General features: G+C 38.2%; 1 protein-coding gene across 3 annotated transcripts in view; it reads left to right on the top strand.

The window, feature by feature from the left end:
• NR3C2 (nuclear receptor subfamily 3 group C member 2) overlaps window positions 1–19,351 on the top strand; it is a 211,145-nt gene that overhangs the window by 110,060 nt on the left and 81,734 nt on the right. For all 3 annotated transcript variants that reach the window (XM_030450453.1, XM_030450454.1, XM_030450456.1), the window contains exon 3: window positions 9,022–9,161. In XM_030450453.1, coding sequence (XP_030306313.1) covers window positions 9,022–9,161 — 140 coding nt within the window. The remainder of the gene's footprint in view (window positions 1–9,021; window positions 9,162–19,351) is intronic.

Below are 19,351 nucleotides of genomic sequence, written 5' to 3'. Positions count from 1 at the left end.
GGATTTCTTTGTAATCATATTAATCTCTCAGAAGATAAAACAAATAGGCAAGGACTTGCAACTGGACCAAGCTTCTTCTGTTATAAGCTAATATTTTCAATATAGGTATTCATTTAGGACATATCAGCTGGATTTGTCTCTGCAACAGAATGACATTACTTACAGTTGAAAATGGTCAATGCATAGGTCATCAATGTAGTTTCAGGTTGCTGTAAGAAGAGTCTGGTAAAATAAAGCTTTCAAGCAAAGTAAAATATTTTTAGGATTTGTTTGTTTGAGCTCTGAGGGAAGAACTTGAAACTGGCAGTGAGATTTATTTAAAAAAGAGCTTTTTAGAGATGTTATAAGAGGTAGCCTCTCTCTGCATTTGGCTTCTATGTATCTTTTTCTTTCCTTCTTGTTGAATTTTTCATTGGCATAGAAGTCCTCAATGGCAGAACCGAAGAGTTGGGTAGTTTTGTCTTGCTTGCAGTTCCTCATGGTGATGATTTCCCACTGGTGCCCCCCTCAGGTAAACTTCACTTGAACCTCTGCTGTTTATGGAGTTTTAAAGTTTCACTGAGCAAGAAGGCAGCAGATCCTCACTGAGTAAACACTGCTGTGCTCTGGTATGGGAGTCACCAGGATGCATGATGAGTTTACCTGTTTTTCAGTGGTGGAAGATGAGATGGTGCTGTGAAAAATTGGATTTTCAAAGCTGTGTCTCTTTCAGGTGTGGCAGGTGAGCAGGTGCAGGAAAAGGAGGAGTTAAAGTAACTCATTATTCCCCCCCCAATAGACTTTCAATAATTAACCAGATCATTTTCCAGATAAACTGTTCCTGCCTTATCTTGCTATACAATACATAGCAATTTATAAACAGCAGCACAAATACCAACATTGCATGCATTTAAACTGCACTAATTCTATAGGTTGCCCAAATATGAAAAATTCAGAGCAAATATGCTATGAGGGTTACTGCTGTTCTCTGGCTTTCAAAGGTGGAGGTTTGGTCCTGATAGACAATTTCCCACCTGGGTCAACCATTCCATTTCAATAGATAGCTGTATTTATGCACTACAAAAACTGCAGAATAGGTAAGTTTTATTTCCTGGAGCAGTTGGATCGTGTTAACATTGTGACAGGAGTTGGAGCAGAAAAGTGCATTGCAGGAGTATATTAGTTATTACTATTAGAATATTAGTTATACTTCTCTGATCACTAAAGCAGTGGGAAAAAATAGTTTATTTCTCTAGGAGATAAGTGCCCCTCAGTTTCAGTCCACCAGAACACACTTTAGTTTATGTTCAGGTTTAGATTTTTTTGTAGTTAACAAATTATTTTGAGGTAGAATTGAAAGAGCCAACTATAGTTGCTACCAAAAGATTCTGTAAAGAAGGTCAAGGAAAAGTCAAGGCTTTCAGCTGGATTGAGGAAAATGCTGGGTCTTGTCAGCATCCACTAAGGTAAATGGAAACTGAAGGAGCTTAGTACACTTGCTTCATTTTGTAAAATCAACATATGCCTTAAGGTCAGACTAAATACAGGAACCTGTTCACTGGTGACTACAGCACAGGAGAACCCATCAGCTTCTATTTGCAGGATAAACACTGTAATTTCAATGGGTTTAGCTTGGTTTTGTTTTGTGATTTGGTTGGTTTTCTTTCTAATCCTCAGTGAATATTTTTAGATTTGGGGTGCTTGGGAGAAAGGATGGAGTCTTTTGTGTTATCAGTGAACTTCAGACTTTTCTTGTTGCCATAATTAGGATCCAGGTATGAAAGTGTGATATGTGAGCCATAGGTATTGCTAAATAAAGTAACTCAGTGTTACTGGAGTGCTGAGGAAAGAAACTCTCTCATTTCTCAATTTGGTTTCTCTGAACTGAATGTGCTTTCCCCTCCAGTTTCTACATTTTCCAACATACTGAGCATTTCTTAAGAGGCAAAAAAACCAAACCCAAAGCCTAAACTCATTTTCTAATCTCTACATTTGTATTAGGATTGGAGTAGTTGAATCTCAAACAATTAGAAGTTTTCAGTCCTTTACTGTAATACATTTGTGCTTTAAAAAAAAATGTAATTGACACAAGCCACTAAATTAAAAGTACTATTAGAGCTACTAAATTTGTCTGTTTTTTAAAATATGTTTCCTAAAAATATGCCTTCAAACTTGTAGGTAGCAATATAAGTTTAATTTGTTGAGATACTGGTAGACCTTTTTTTAAAATTATAGCATGTAATAGAAAATTGCATAAGTACTTCATCACCACCTGAAACAAACCAAACAGAACTACATAAATGGTAATGCAAGTAAGAGTTTCAGGATCCTGAAATTAGGGATGTTTCAAAAATAATTGATTTATAACATGGGGAGATACTATTTTCTAGATTACTTTTCTTCCTTAAATGATTTTCCTGAATATTTCACATTGAAAGTATATTTTCACTGGATGTTTTTATGTTACCTTTCTTATTCTAGTAGAGAGAACACATTAAAAAAAAAACAAACACAAAAAACCCCGAACTGCTTATGAAGGAAATAATGTTACTCATAAATGTGAGAGTAAACATGCACTGTATCAGATGTTACACTTGGTGTCTGTCATCTATGATACTCACTTAACAATGCACTTAGCTTTCCTAAAATATTTAACCTTGCTAAAGATTTTTGAGTCTTGAAGATTTTGGTTTTTTGTTTGTTTTGCTGTTGTTTGATTTTTAAAACTTTGCTCTTAACAAGAGAAAAAAATCTTGAAAGAAAGGCATTTCTGTATTGTCTGTCTTCATCACCATAGGAGCAGGATAATACCCTGAGGAACTCAACCAACAGAATTTGCAGCAAGGTTATTTAGCAATTTGTCTGCCTCTCTGCCAGTGTCAGAGGGTAAATGTTGCTCTGCCTGTGTTCAGGAGTGATGCTTCTGAGGATCAGGATCGGGTTGGTCCCTGCTGTCCTTCCTTAGCTCACCTTTCATGAGGTCCCATGTCACTGCCTTTTCCTGTGAGAATCTGACCATTTCATCTCTGCACCTTTTCACTTCTCTGTGCTTGCTTGGTCTGCTGACAAGAAGACTGGTTTATATGGTCTGACATTTAAGAAATATAATTTTCCAGTCTGCTTATCTGCTTTATGCAAGTAGTTACAGGAGAGAGCCTGGGTGCCCTCCTGCAGTGGAGCTTTCTAAAGAATAGGGGCTACACAAGGCAAAACTGATACTGGTTAAATCTTAATATTAACAGTTAAAACTAACAGCATGGAGCAAAATCTAGGAGATAATACGTGTTGCTGGTGGAGGTTGTCACCCAGCAACACTGTGTAGTAGTCAAATAATATATTGAAAAACTTTTGATCATTTTAACATATTTGAAAGAAATGGTAGAGTTATCTTGAGTAGTGAAATTATTTAGTCTTAGATGAACGCCTACAAAAATAATGGAGGCAGCATGAAGAGGAGGTGGTTATACTGTATACTGTGGTGGCTGAGTGCATGAGGAGAAGAAAGGAAGATATTAGGAAAGCTGCTAGAGAAGTGACAAGGTAAAGGAAACACTTAGGGATGTAAGATTAGCTGTGGAAACCACTAAAAATTCAGGGGACTGTTTGGAGGGGGAAAGGAGTGTATTTCCAGGGTAGCATAAACTTGGGAAGCAGTCTCTTGATTTTAGCATCAGGTTATGAAGTCCAGTAATTCATAGTTATAAGGTCCTATCAGTCATCATGAGTCCCATTATTCAGCATGGGAGTTTCTTGTCCCATCCTGCTGGGTTGAGGTTCTTGAGGACCAACCATGAGGGTGCATTGCTGGGGGTGCACAAATGGCACTGGGTGCCCGTGGAACACTTGGCCAGCTCTTGGCCATCTCCTGACTGTCTGAGCTTCCTTGGGGTGTGAAAGGCAGGCTGTGCTGTGGTCAGACTGTCCACATGATGGCTGGGAAATCCCACTGAAATATCCTGTTGTTTTGGGCCACAGGAAGGTTGGTTTCTCCATCTGTGTGGGCAGAGTCCCCAGGAGAAGATTCTTGATGGAGGTTACAGCCCTTCAGAAATGAGAGTGTAGAAGGAAGACACTGACAATCTCTGCATCCTAAGCTTTAGGATGCTTCCTCTAAAAGGTTGAGGTTTTTTCTTTTGTTGAAAGTATGATGCTGATCTCAACTTTCTACCTTAGTTTTCATGTAACTGTATTTGCAGAGTTATACCCAGGTTCCTTCTCTGTTTCTGTATCAAAAAGTCAATGACATGGAATTTAAAAGGACTCAACTAGATCTCAAAACAATAAAAGAACTTGGAATAAATGAGTTTGGGATTCATATTGTGGCTTATGCTTCCTTGGAGTGTTTCATTTTAGCATCAGAGAGGCATCGTTTGTTTAAGCTGTGCTCCTGTATGACATCTGATTTGCAAAGCATAATAACCTGTATAATCAGCTTTTAAAATGCTGGATTATCTGTGGGCTTATTGACTTTTCTTTACAAAATCTGTTATTTCTAATTAATTCTCCATATAACTATTACTAAAGCCAACTTGCAGACACACAAACGAGCTTGATGGCAGTGGCTAGTCAAGGTCAGCATTTAACTGCCAGCATTTGCACTGCTGAGGACAGTAAATCAGGCTTATTCCTCATCACACACCCTACAACGTGACAAATGTTACTGAAGCCATCTCAGCCACCATTTTACAAATCATTAGAAGATACATTTGGCACTATTAAACTTCTTCATGCTGTTATTGACTGTAAAAGTGTTGTGATAAAATAGGTGTGCTGTTAGTTCTCCAGTATTTGAATCCTGCTGTCTGTGTGTGTGAATGGGGAGTGTTTGGGTTTTGTTTTGGGGGTTTTTTGTTGTTGTTGTTGTTTTTTAATTTGTGTAGGAAATAATGAGAGGGGCATGAAAGCAATAACACCCAATCAACTTATGGAAACCACTGGCTTCTGGAAGCAGTGATGAGTAGCCAGCTCTGCAGCACTGTGCATCTCTTGGGTTTTCAGTTAGAAGTCTGTAGTAAGACTGATTTGCTGCCCACAAGGAATTTTCTGACTCAATGATAGTCTATTGTGTGAAAGTTTTAAAAAAAAGCTGTTAAACATCAGATAATATTTGTCAGGCTCTAGTTTGGGTTTGTGCAAATGTGTAAATGCAGTGTGTTTCACTTGGTCTAAAGTTTTAAGACTCAATCCTGCTGTGGCCCATGGTTGTAATTAGATTTAGGGTCTCCTTTAAATAGATATTTGGCAGTAGGCTCATTGCTGTTCATTGAGTCAACTGTAAAATTCCTGATTGTTTGGTTGGGTTTTTTTATGGTATCCTCTCTTGTAGTTTCAACAGAAAGAATTATGTATAACTTGTGTTTTCTGGATTTTTGTGACTTCTCATCTTAAAAAATCAAACTTGAGCTAAAATCTCTTATACTTAACTTAATTTTACACTCAGTTTTTACCTATTAAGTATTACCTGACTGTAACTTTTCAGAAGTATCAGTTAGGATTACTTATGGTAAGTTTATGGGATGTTTCTGGGGAAAATTAATGAAAAGACAAATAGTTAATTTGAAGCTTGGATGAATAGCACCTCAAAGTGTGGTTTAGTGTGGTGTTTCTCCCTATGCATATGATAGGGCATAGAGCTATACTGATTAATTAAATAATTGGTTTACTAGAACTGATGAATTAATAAAATGTGTTTCTGTCTCATAAGTGCTGAATATCTGGCCTTGAAATGAAGATGAAGAGGTAGTTAGCTCAGCAGTTAGGTCTTGGTGCAGCTCTTGTTTACCATGGTCAAGTTACTAAGAAAGGAATCAACCTGAATGTGAGAGATACAGAAGGAAAAAGTGTAACCATCCTTGTGTGCTTTGTTAAGAAGGAAACCTTCCATGGGGAGAATGACTTAATCTGAGGTATAGCAATATAATTTGAGCATGTTTTTTGGACTTGGCCTTTTATTATTTGCAGGTATGTGCAAACTCCACTTTATCTTTGTAGGAGGTAATAGAACAGCATTTTGAATTGGCAAATACTTGAGTGTTGCATGGGTGAAAGAGAACATAAGAACATAAAACCAAGTCAAATATTATTCAATATAAGACAGTCATAGCTTCACCTTGCACAAGGTGAAGGACATTTAAGTATCAACACTTTTTGCAACAGAGTATTTGACAATTGCTCCATGTTCGTTTCTCCTGTTAAGGATGAAAATATCTCATTTGTGTTTGAACGTATTCTACTTTTAAATGGATTAAAAGGATGTCTGGGAGTTAATTAAATTTTACTCCAGAAGGTTGGGTTTCCATCTGTGATGCTGTGGCTGAGTTGTTGAATTCAGGATTTGTATTCAAGCTGTACATTCACCTTCCAGCTGTACTCAGTGCCTTGGTCTGGAGAAGCACTGTATGAAATATGCTATGGATTGGTTTAGGAAGGAATTTAATAATAATTGTGGCTCAACTGTTGTCTCAATGGTCTTCACAGGCTTTTTTTACCCCATATCACAGAATCACAGAATGTTTAGGTTGGAAGAGACCTTTAAGATCATCCAGTCCAACCTTTGACCAACACCATAACCTAGCTACTAAACCATGTCCTTAAGGACCAGGTCCAAATGCCTTTTAAATACCTCCAGGGATGGTGACTCCACCACTGTCCTGGGCCATTCCAATACCTGGCAACCCTCTCAGTGAAAAAATGTTTCCTAACATCCATCTTAAACCTCCCCTAGCACAGCTTCCATCCATAATGTATCTGTGTAAGAAATTTTATAGGATAGCTTCTATCTAAAAAAACCCCAAACTTCTCCCACCTTCTGCAAATCCTATGTGATAATTTATTTTCAGCTAAAAGTAATACATAATTTTATGTATTTTATGTATACAGTGTCTATGTAAAGGGAGTGTGTGTGTGTATATATATATATATATATATATATATATAAACAAAAAAATATGCACACTGGTCTGATACCCTGGAAACTTCAATTTTTCCATAGGAAGAGCTCTTTAACAGACTTTGCTTTTTTAGATAGTGAAGTTAAAAAAAAAAATTACTTTTTCAGGGTAGAAAGGCTGAGAAAATTTTGCTTCTTATGAAGAAATGGGAACATACAGCATCAAAACTACAAATGCCCCAAGATACTTTGGTGATATGTCAGAATTGAAATGTTTCCCTTCTCAGACAAAATACTGCGTTTGCCATAAAAAGGAAAAAAATTGAAAGAATAATTACAGAATCCCAGGTTATTGACATTTTTTCTAGAAAGCAAACATCTTCTGAAGAATTTTGTTAAATGAGAGGCTTAATTTTTTCATTCAGGTTAAAATGTACTAGAGGGAGAAGGTAGCAATCATTGCCTGAACAAATCCAAATGCAGAGCTGAATGCCAGCACAGTCTTGGCAAATTCTGTAGAAGGGACCTTTCCTCAGGGCTAGATGAATGCAGTGTGCACAGCTGTAACTGTGGCCTCATCACAGTGATTTAAACATAGATTTGGTGAGGCTTTCCTCTGACTCTCTAATGGATCTCCCATCACCTAGCAATTACCAAGTAGTGTGATGTTGTGTAATGAAAGTATAGAGAGCATGAGGACTAAAACTGGTCACTCACTAATGAGTGAGCAGGCAAGAGCAGGAATACTGTTTGGAACATCTTGAGGATCTGAATGCTGTCATTTAAAAGGAGATTGAGATTTGATGTTACAGTAAAGCCAAGGGAGTTGCAGTCCTTGATCTGGAGTGACATTCATCCTGTGCCCCTGGAGAAACCACTTGGCCCCTGTATACCTCTTTAAAGGAAGAGCCAAAATTAGAGAAAGGCAAAGGGTGCATACTTGAAGTTTCTTAAGCAAGCTGGTTAAATTATGTTTGAATTAAGACTACCTGTGAACTTCATTTCCCAGTCACAAATAGCCTGTGACCTGCAGTTTTAACTTTCAGATTATTTTACCACTAAAGTCTCCTAGGGATGTTTCTGTAGTTGTTGTCAGCATTCAGGGAGATAAAATGTGAAGACATGCAAGAGGTTATGTTTACCTGGAAAAGAGAGGTTGTATGGAAGGAAAGAATCTCCCCAGCTCTCCAGAAGCATTGAGGGAGTTGGAAGCTTTAATCTCTTTCAGTATTTGGCACATTTCTCTGAGCATGCTGATTACAGTGTGGTGGCATTTCCAGTTCTGGGGGGAAGAAGGGGGAAAGGAGGCTCACTGCATCATGAAACAAAAACCAAAAAAACCCTCAAAACAACAACCCCCAAAAACAAAACAGAAAAGTGCAATCTTTTAAGAAGGACAAGGTGGTTGAAGCTGGGTGTGCAAGATGCATCAGTCTGCAAAATTTTGGGATGGTTTCTGAACTTGTGATGCTGCTTTTCTGGCACCTACAGCTATATAGAAGGGTCTACTGCACTTGCAGAATGTGGAAAGGCTCCAAAACTACCTCAGAAGTAAGCTGTTCTTTAACAGAAGTGAATAATTCTGTTTGAAATGTTGAATATATACTGAATCATTTTTTCATAATATTTAAAAATATATATCAAATAATATAGTATAGTGAATAATTTAAGCTCCAGGACCCCTGCAGTGGTAAGCAGGAATGCAGACAGGAGGGTACATACCCCTTTGCTGTGCTACTCCATAAAATGCTCTTAAGAGCTTAGGTATTCCTTAGCTGTACAGGCTTGAAACAATGAAGCAAAACAAATGTAAAGCTCTGGAGCCTCTGCCAGAGTGCTTTCTTTGTTGTTTATTTTCAGTTTAATCGTCTGCTACCAATAAATTCCACTGCACTTATGGTAACTTGTCACTTCCACACTGATATGTTAGGGGTGTTTTGGAACAGACAATAAAAATATTGCACTGATTAATTAAAACAATTCATATATTCAACCAGGTACTGCCAGAAAGAGTTGTGGTTTCCTAATTGTTAGGTGCTTTGAGTAATATGCCAGTTATAAATTCTTAATTGAAGGTTCTATTATGACCAGTTTGATTTGAAATATTCATAGCTGTTTTGTTTGGTTTGTTGTTTTTTTTTTTTTCCCTCCAGCTCTTCACTGAGAAGTGTATCAACTGGATCTTCAAGACCTTCCAAAGTGTGTTTGGTGTGTGGAGATGAGGCATCTGGATGTCATTATGGTGTGGTTACATGTGGCAGCTGTAAAGTTTTCTTCAAGAGAGCAGTAGAAGGTAAGGCAACACAAAACAAGAAACATCCACAAAATAAAAAAAATGTGGGATTTTTTTTTTTGGCTGTTTGTTTTTTTAAGCAAATATCAATATATACATATATACACGTATATGTTTTTGTATGTGTTTTCTGCCATTTCTAAAGTTCTGTGTTGTTAATCTGAAAAAGTTGAATGAACTTTACTTACACGTGGTATAATTTAGGTAGGATATGCAAGGGTGTTTCCCACTATACACTTTCATGTGTTGTTTTTATTCTTGACACTGCTGAATCAGGCTTCTTCTCCACCCTCCAAGTCATAATTCTTAATGAACACAGATACAAGTGATGTAAACATACTCCTCCTAAAGGATGAGTATCATTGTGTCATCACGCTTTGACAGCCTTATTTGAGAGTACAATTCATTCAGGTCAGTCACCCCCCATCAAGCATCTCCAGGGCTTTGCGCTGGGTAGAACATCTGCTTCATCTTTCAGCAAAGACAAAGTGGCTTTACAATATTTTGGGAAGTTGGTGAGGAAGCTGGAAAGGATCATGGTGCATTTCTTAGAGACAGTTTCCTTCATTAAGGACCAGGACTTTCACAAGGACTGTATATTGATATCTTTGTCATCACAGGAGAGTCTTTCTGGTACCTCCCTATTTTTGTATAATAAATATAAAATCTATAATTTATATTAATGGTAGTGTAGCTAGTCTTGCCTTGGCATCTCAATAGAAAGAAGTCAGGATAGCTCAGTGATGTTGTCTCTGCATGATTTAGATTATTAGGGTAAGAGAAAATGCATGGCTTTTCACATACTTCATAAGCAGCTGTTTCAAGTGTTAAAAATGTTTTTAATACCTGATAAACAACAAGGGTGCGTGGCAGACTCTTTGAAGTCTCTGCTAAGGAGTAGATCTTCTTCCAATCATTGATTTATTTTCATGAAGTAGAACCTAGAAGGAAGAAAATAGGCTCTTGATATGGTGTCCAGCTTGTACAATGAGAAGAATGAGGCAGTGTGTGATTTGATAAATTTCTTCTGGGGTCATTAAATCTCCTGCTGATGGCAATAAGGATTTAGCTCTTTGTTAAGTAGACCTGGAGGGCTTGTGCATCATTGAGCCCTCGTGTAATATCTATCAATCTATTTATCTATCAATCATCAAAAGTGTCAATCTAGTTCAAATGTACTTCTCAAAGTTATAAGGACACAGAGAAGGTTCCCCCTGTTGTTTTCTTTTACTCTTGTGCAATAGCTGACCTTGGTGCCTTCATTTCCTAACTTCTTGCTTGCAATTTTAGTCTCTTATTGAAGTGCATCAACCATAGCAACTTTTTCTTTTTTTCCTTCATGCACCTTTGTGCCACATAATGAGGGGTGTTTGGACATCCATGTCTAAGCTGGCCTCTCAATCATGGGGGATGTATTTTGTGGTGGTGGTGGGGTTTTGCATAGACATGGATGTACTGTATGAAGTGGCAGCATCTTCTATCTTCCTTCTTTCCTGCTTTCCAGGAAACCTTCCTTCCCAGTCTTAAGTCACTCTAGTTTCTTGGTACTGTGTATCTACACGTGCCATACCTCATTCTTTTGGCATCCTTTCTGACATAATCTGATTAATATCCCTACTACTTCACAGGAATTTATGAAAAATTACCAAGGATTCCCCCTAGAAGTTAGCAAAGTAGGAAGACTACCTATCCAAGCCTCAGAAGCCAAAATTCTTAGGAAAGGATTACTGCGTAATCAGGCATGGAAATACATTTTTAAAATGTAGTTAAGCAAAAAAAAAAAAAGACCCTCAAAAATTGAAAGTCAAAACAACCCTATCTATGGGAGTTTTTAATTAGCTTAGAATACAATTTTTATAATTATTGTATTAATGTGCATGTTACTACTGGTGGTATGTGAATACTGTATGGATTTCTGCTTGGTGTGCACATGACTGGGAGCTCTTGTAGCTACCAGAAGGATTGCTGTTACACAAACACTGCAAATTTGGCTTAGGCTTTTTGATGTTTATATGTGTGTGTATGTTTGTGTGTGTGTGAGTGTGAAAAATAAATGCATGAAAGTACATAGTAGAGTATAAGCCAGGAAAGGACATAGCAAAATCATAATATACATTTTGGCTTGAGCAACCTGAAAGTATGTGAATAAAAATGTGTTTTAAAAATGTGTGTAGGGTTTTTGTTCTTTGAAACAAAAGAGTTGTCAGAAGTTTTTCAGTCAGGTAGGTGAGCAATAAAACACCCCATCTAAAGTTTCTTGTCTTAATCAAAATATTTTGTAATAATTACTCTGGTGTGTCATAGTACCATGAAGTTGTTTTTTAAAGTATGGTAGTTCAGTGCATTGTGTAAATAAAAAGTTGATCAAAATGGAAAAACTACTTCAAATGTAGATCCTGGGCATACCTGTCTCAGCTCTGAGCTAAAGCTGTGTCCTTTATTGAAGTGCTTGCATCGTTGGCTTTGTTATCAACAAAACAGTAAAACTCCCTCTGTGAACACAAAAACAATTTTCTGGGAAAATCAACAAGTTCAGTGGCTAATTTATTTGAGTAAAAATGAATTTTTCCCTCTGAAAGATAAGATCAGCATCCTCAAGTTTCATTCACCATTTCCCTGAAATCTTGAGTACAAAGTCTCTATAAAGATTTATGAAAATTTTCCAGTCATATTTTACACACTATATCCATAAACACAAACACACGTTTCTTATTTGATGGAGACTCCACAACCTTTCTGGGCAACTTCTGCAAGTCCTTGCTCACCCTCACAGTAAAAAAGTGTTTCAGTTTGCACTCTCTTTGAACTCTTCTCTGTGAAGGGTAAGAAGCTTTTTGTCATTGCTTTCTACTCATTAAATAAAATATTTATTTAGTTGAATTTAAAAAAAGTGCATACTCATAGTCCTAGGAAAGGTGTAGTGGGCTGAAAATTCTGTGAGAGAACAACTGGTGTTGAGGTGGAAGGAAAAGAAGTGGGGAGGCAAATTGTGTCCAAAAAAAGCATAAAAAATGAGTGAAAGGGGATTTGGAGAGAGGGACCCAGCTCTTTGGCTCTCAGCTACAATTGCTGGCCTTGTCAGCCCACCTTGAGCACCTTTTGAGTGTCAATTCTTTTGCACTCTTCTGAAAGACTATAAATCAGAGGGACTATTTCAGAGGATAATAGCTCCCTTGAAATTTAAAAACAAACCAAGGGGGTTCACAAACAACAAAGGGGTGAAAGTTTGCATTTGTAATTCTAAATCTGGCAGTTCAGTGAATCTTAATTTTGGGGACTTGCAGGAAATTTTATGATTCTGTGAAATTTCTAATGAATTAATAAGAAGAGCTGTAGACCAGAAAAGTTTTAAAACATTTTGATTTTTGTTTTGGTTTGGTTTTTTGTTGGAAGTTCCAAAGTAATTTCAGATGGAATGCATTACAGGCAAGTACATTGTCAAAGTGCAAGATTTGGGTAAGGAGTAGGCATGAACTGTTTGCTGACTTGGTGAACAGGAGTCTGGTATGGAAAAATGACTCTGTCATTGATATAAGTTTGATCTTCTTTCAAAAACAAAAACTGCAAGTGTTGATAAATGGTGTCACTGTGCAAGTTAAGATGATTGTATTTATAATATGTTTTTACCTAGGATAACTATTTTGTATGTTATTTAAACTTTCGTTTATTATCATTAATAATGTACTGAAAACGCACGATACTTTGAGGGAACCTAGAGCACCTGGCCAGTCCAGTCTTCTCTTTTTCCACTGAACCAGTTTTCTCTAAGGAGAGTGACAGGCTTAAAGTCAGGAATCACAGGTGTTCTTGGCTATGGTTTGTATTTTCAGTCTTCATTTGTTCAAGTTCCAGCTAAGTATGAGGTAGTCTGTCCTAAATCAGAGTTATATCACTTCTTAAGTTGCTAAAGCTATTCTTTCATTCTTCCTCTGGCTTGAAGGCAAGAAAAAAGGAAGGCATTTTTTATCTCCAGGTGCTACTAAGGGCTACAGTAAAAATCACCATCTTTTTCCTGTTATTTTGCATATTTACTGGGAGATTTTTTTGCTACTTAAAATGGAAGAATTAACAAATTACATTGTATTAGTTAGAGGGAAGCTTGTCTTTGTATTAAATACAAAGATGTGATGTTAATTTCATGTATTGCTTTTCATTTCTGCTTGAGGAAGTTTGCCTTACAGCTGGTTGCTCTAGCAAGCAGAGCTAAGTAAGAACCATAGGAGGTTTAGGTTGGATATTAGAAAGAATTTCTTTACCGAGAGGGTGATCAGACATTGGAATGGGCTGCCCAGGGAAGTGGTGGATTCTCCATCCCTGGAGATATTTAAGAAGAGACTGGATGTGGCACTCAGTGCCTTGGTCTAGTAACTGCAGCGGTAGTGGATCAAGGGTTGGACTTGATGATCTCTGAGGTCCCTTCCAACCCAGCCAATTCTATGATTCTATGATCTTCACTTTCAAGGTGGAAACTCAGTGAAAGGAACAAAAGTTTCTAGGGTTGCTTTTATTTTTCACCTGGACATTTGCTATTTGCTTATTTAAAGAAGGGGGAAAATGGGCTGAAGGAAATTTTTTGAAGTTTAATCTGGTGCCATTTTGCATAAGTGGCCTCCTGGATATAGTAAATATTCTGCATACCTCAGCAAGCAGCTCAGTAAGATAAGAATCCTGACTCCATTGCACGTTTGAACAGCAGGTTATCCAAAATTTCAGTAGTAGAAGGGTTAAATATTCTTATTTGCAGGGACTTGGCTAAGCTGTGGGAACTGAGGTTGCATTGAAGAGAGGTTTAAGGAAAAGAAGTGCCATTCTTCATCTCCTTGTGTAGTAGGCTGCTCTGAAAAGGCAAAAATGAAACCACCTGGGTTGCAAGATGAAGGATTCATCCCACTAGTTACCTGGAATAACTCTCAGTCTGCCTTGCCAGGCACTGAGGTTGAGCTTTTTGCCATGACTGAAGACATCCAACAGGCTTCTGGAGACTTATCTTTGCATGAAGGGTTGCAAGCTATCTCCAGCCTGAAAATTCAGTGGTACATAAATCCAGTTCTTAGCAAGCAAAGGCATTGTGCAACCATTTTGCCATGGGTTAGATGCATAATATTCCAGGGATACTTTTTTTTTTTTTTTTTTTTGAAGTAGTCTGTAGACTTTGCTTCCAGAAGGCCACCCAAGAGGGAAAGATATATGTGTAACGTTTTTTTTAGAAACAGGTAATCTTCCTCTGGTTTTCCCATGGACTGTAAACAAAAGATCTTCCCTAGGCTCTGCACCTCCCAGTAGATTAAAAAAAAAAAAAAAAAAAAAAAAGATAAACAGATAAACTAGATAGAATAAAGCCTCTGTGTGTGTTCTCTATTTTTTTTTAATTTGAATTGAGGTGGAAAAAATATCAAGATATGATAAGTTAAATGCTGGAATACATAGCTCTTGAATAAATCGCTTAATTAACATATCTTAAATTTTTATGAAATAGTGCTGGTGAGCAGGAAGGTTTACCTTATGAATCATTTAAAGAAGCAATATTTTAAGCTGTGCAAGCTGAAATTGATACATTATAGAAAAGTGTTTTCCACACCATTTTGCAGTGTGTGCACCCATGAATTTTGTAGGTCTGTATTACTAAAATTAATTATACATACAGTTCTTGCCACTCCACTCTTCTGTTCATTCACTGTAATGGAGTCAGAGATTTTCCGTCGCAGGCTGCAATTTTCCTTTTATCCACTTTTATAAGGTCAGTGGCCTCTCTAAATTCAACATCACTCAGTATAGATGTCCATATGCTTTCATAGAAATTTCTATGTGGGATTTGGAGTTGAGTGTGTTCCTGACCTGTTGCAAGAATCTGTTTTACAACCTATCAAACAGAAATATTAGGTGAAGTGCAAGCAGATGGGTGATCTGCTGAGGGCAAGTGAGCTGGTCAAATTCATGTAGCAGCTGCTACTCTTACTTGATATGCTATGGTTAATAGGTGTAGAATAAAATTTAAATAATGAAATCATCATAGGTTTGAAGCTGCCACCAGCCTTCCATGCTTTCATAGATATAAAAAGGACTTTTCCTGGTTTTCATTCTGGCAGGCAGTATTGCTTAGTGACATAAAGTCTTCTTCATTCCTGCTCCTGGCTGGCTTTAGTTACTAGGAGCTCAGAGTTCAGGAGGTGTTGATAGCAGGAAGGAGCTAGAAAGGTTTGCACTGGGACCCCAAGACGGGTTAAAAAACCCCAAATCAGCAAAATGTGAAACACACAAAAAAAGAAAAAAATCCTTAAGGATGGAGCACGTATTGCACTGGAATATTTTAATGCTGGGGAGAGATGGAATGGGAGGAAAAACTTTCTCTGTGGCTCTTGAAATCTGTGGCCTGCATTAGAGACTGATGCTCAGGAGTAATTGCTGGATGTTTGTTACATATGGAGTGCAGTGCTAATAAAGCAAGGATATTGTGGCACCATTTCAGAAAACAGGGGCTAGGTCTGTGAACAACCTAATATACAGTGTCTTGATCTTAAAACAAGCAAAGAATGGGTGACTTTAACAGCTGCAGTGCCACAGAGAACCACAAGTTAGCTAATGGCTGGGAAAAAGATTGGAAAAAACCTATTTTATATCAAGGAAGCTAAAAATTCACATTCATTCCTTTCCAAAAGCAGTAGTAATTTCTTCCATCCCCTATGCTCCAGTCTTTCCTAAGGCAGGATTGCTTTGTATTTGTATTAGAGGATGAACTTTTGTCTCCTGCAGTAGCTTCTCTCCTTTTGGGTTCAGAGCAGAGGTCGGGATGGTGAAATCATAGACCTGAAGAATTTTTTGGGTTGGAAGGCACCTTAAAGGTCATCTAGTTCAAACCCCACTGCTGTAAGCATTGCTTCCACTAGATCAGGTTGCTCAAAGCCCCATCCAGCCTGGCCTTGAGCACCTCCAGGGATGAGACATCCACAGCTTCTCTGGGCAACCTATTCCAGTGTCTCACTTTCCTCACACTAAAGAATTTCTTTCTAATATCTAACCAAATCTACCCTCTTACAATTTAAAACCATTCCCCCTCATCCTATCACTACATCCCTTTGTAAAAAGTCCCACCCCAGCTTTCTTGTAGGCCCCCTTCAAGTACAGTGAGTCTGCTATAAAGTCTTCCCAGAGCTTCTCTTCTCCAGGCTAAACAACCCCAACACTCTCAGCCTGTCTTTGTAGCAGAGGTGCTTTGTCTTTGTGGCCTTCTCTGGACCTGCTCCAGCACCTCCGTGTCCTTTCTCTGCTGGGGGCTCCAGAACTGGACACAGTACTCCAGGTGGGGTCTCACAAGAGAAAAATGGAAGGGGAGAATCATCTGCTGGCCATGCTGCTTTGGGTGCAGCCCAGGGTGCAGTTGGCTTTCAGATGTCATCAGGTGACCCCATGCTTGGTTGTATTTGCAGACATTCATCAAAAGTGAAAGCCTGGCTACTGAGAAATCCTCTGTCAGATTGCTCTGGCTTCTTGGACACTGTGCTGTTGGGGTTGCTTTTTAATGCCTAGTACAATATAACTATAAATGGGTAACTAAAGCAGGAACGAACATTCAAACTGCAGTCTGCAATTGAACATAAATATGTGTGCAGGATCTTCTATATCAAACAGCATAAAGCATATCAAATACCATAAAGCATCCTTAGTCAGATGCTTTAGCTCCTTCCAGCTATGGAACAGCTTCTGAAGAGATAGCACTTCATAAAATGCTGTTATCTACCTGCCTTGGCAGCCTATTGAAGCAGTGTTATAATTCTCATTTTAGTAGCAAATAGTACTTCTTTTCTACAATCTGCAAGGTTCAGAAAATTTTTAAAGCTTTGAAAAGCCTCTTCTAGTCTTTCATTAAGTAGTGAAGAGCCAAAAAGGGATAATCCTGAAGGGTACTTTCAGTGAATCAGTGTTAAGATAAGGAATTCCGCAGTGTTGTGGCTGAAAAAAAAATCTAAATAGATAAAACCTCAAAATACACATATAAGTACATAATGTCAGAATCAATCTTTCTGAATGTCGTAATCCCATTTTAAATAAGAGGGTGGGAAAACAATCTCCAGACAGAAAAAAAAATTTTACATACAGATCTGTCTGTTACAGACTAGAAGAGAACAAGGCATCTGGTAGCATCTCAGATATAAATAGAGTGGTAAAAGGTAATGGCAAATCTCCCATTGCCTTAAAAGAAGCCAGGATTTCACCTTTTTTTTTTCCTTTTTTTTTTCTTTTTCTTTTCCAGCACAATTTTAGTTTGTTGAAGGTTGGGAGTGCCTGTGCTACATTTGAAGTCTAGACTCAGACTGAAGCAGTTTTGTTGGGGGTTTTAGAAAGTATAATAGCCCATGGGGAACTTTGAAGCCCATATCTCCTTACTGTTTAAGAAGAGGAAATTCTGTAAGATAGAATTATTACCTCGTTTTAACCTATACAGTTGTTTAAAGCCGTCTCTCATGGTTGAATTGCCTAATCCAGGGCCCTAAGAAATGGGACATGGGTCAGTCAGTTCATTCCCACCTATTTCAAGAGTGATGATTGTACAGTCACAGACTGCTTTGGGTTGGAAGAGATCTTAAAGATAATCTAGTTCCAGCCCTCACCTTGACCTATTTCTCCAAGCCCCATTCAACTTGTTCTTGAATGCTTTCGGGGGGGGGCATCCTCAGCTTCCCAGGGCAACATGTTCTCTTGTCTCACCACCCTCCCAGTGAAGAATTTGTTCCTAGTACCTAATCTAAATCTGCCCTCTTCTCGTTTATAAAGCCATTCCCCCTCACCCTGTTGCTGCACAGCCTTGTAAGAAGTCCTACCTCAGGTTTCCTGTGGACCTCCCTCAGGTATTGGAAGGTCTCTCAGAGCATTTTGGTAAATGCTCTGAGATTGGATGATAAAATGGGGCTTTTTATGCACCTTGTCTGCCCTAAGAGCAAGCAGAAGCAAGTGGGTTTCTCTTCAGCATCCTGAGGTATCAGGTGAAGGGCTGCCAGGAGCTTTTGATGCTGTAACAAGGAGCGAGCTCCATGCTTGCTGCAGAACTGATGCAAACTGATGGTTTGGATGCTGTTGGAGCAGCCTGTGTGGTGTGTGTGTCACCTGCAGTTGTCACCTGAATCTCTCTTTGGGCTCTACACACAGCAGATGAGAACATGTGCTTGGGTTCATATGAGGGGTGGTTCCTGCAGATGAAAACTTGATGGCTGCTGCTGTTCATGGGCAGCGTGGCAAACCCTTTCTTCTCCTGTTTCAGAGTTTGGATTGGCAGGGACACCTGGTGTGATTGTGTTCTCTCCTTTGTGCTTCTTTGAATGGTTTCTCATATTAGGTGTAGTGGTGGGTTTCAGAGTTTTTAAACCTTGGAATTTTTTAATTTTTTTTTTAATATGTTGGGAAGGGAAAAAAAAAACCAAGTCTGCAAAATTACAGCTAAAAGTAAAAATAATGAATACTAGTGGCCTGTGTGGTCTTTGTTCAACTGCACCACGTGTAATGATTTCTAATTCAGCCTTAATTACACAATCACATACAACTTTTTCCATTAAACCTATGCCTTGCTTATTGAGCAGATTGGATAATGTTCAATTAATGAGCAGCTATTCAATATATTGTATTCTTCTCATTGCTCAATGTATGCTCCTATGCCTTCACTGTTGATTACTATTCATCCCTTGCTCAGAAGACATAATTACTCATTTCTTACAGAGCTTTTTTGTGGTGCTCATCACTATAATTTCTAAGTGCTTCACAAGCATTGTTTAATTTATCCTTGCAATACAAGAAAGATGAGTGGTTATTACCCTTCTTTTACAGCTGAGGAGTTAAGACACGGATTAAGCTCAGACATACTCACTGATTTGGGGTTCATGATTTATGGCCCCTTGACCTCAGGGGGCACAAGTACTTGGCATTTTAAAGTTTGTAGTATGTCCAAAGTGCAATTCCCATTGATTTTACTTGCGGCTATAATTGCTTAAACCACTGCATATCGGGCTCAGGATCTCAAGTTGGATATTCAAGAAACAAGGAGGGTAATTAGTGATTTTTCTTGCTTGTTATTATAACGTAAGTTAATGGCAAAGGGGGGTGCAGACCAGCTCTCCAGGGCACCATTCAGCTGCCTCAGGCATTGACTTTCTCTCTCCTCTCTCTCTCTTTCTTCTTTAAATAGCTGTAATGCTTTATGTAGT

Source organism: Calypte anna, chromosome 4B, assembly GCF_003957555.1.
Source record: "Calypte anna isolate BGI_N300 chromosome 4B, bCalAnn1_v1.p, whole genome shotgun sequence".
NCBI classification, from domain to species: Eukaryota; Metazoa; Chordata; class Aves; order Apodiformes; family Trochilidae; genus Calypte; species Calypte anna.
The sequence above is the reverse complement of the archived record's forward strand: the minus strand, read 5'-3'. Positions and strand labels throughout refer to the sequence as shown.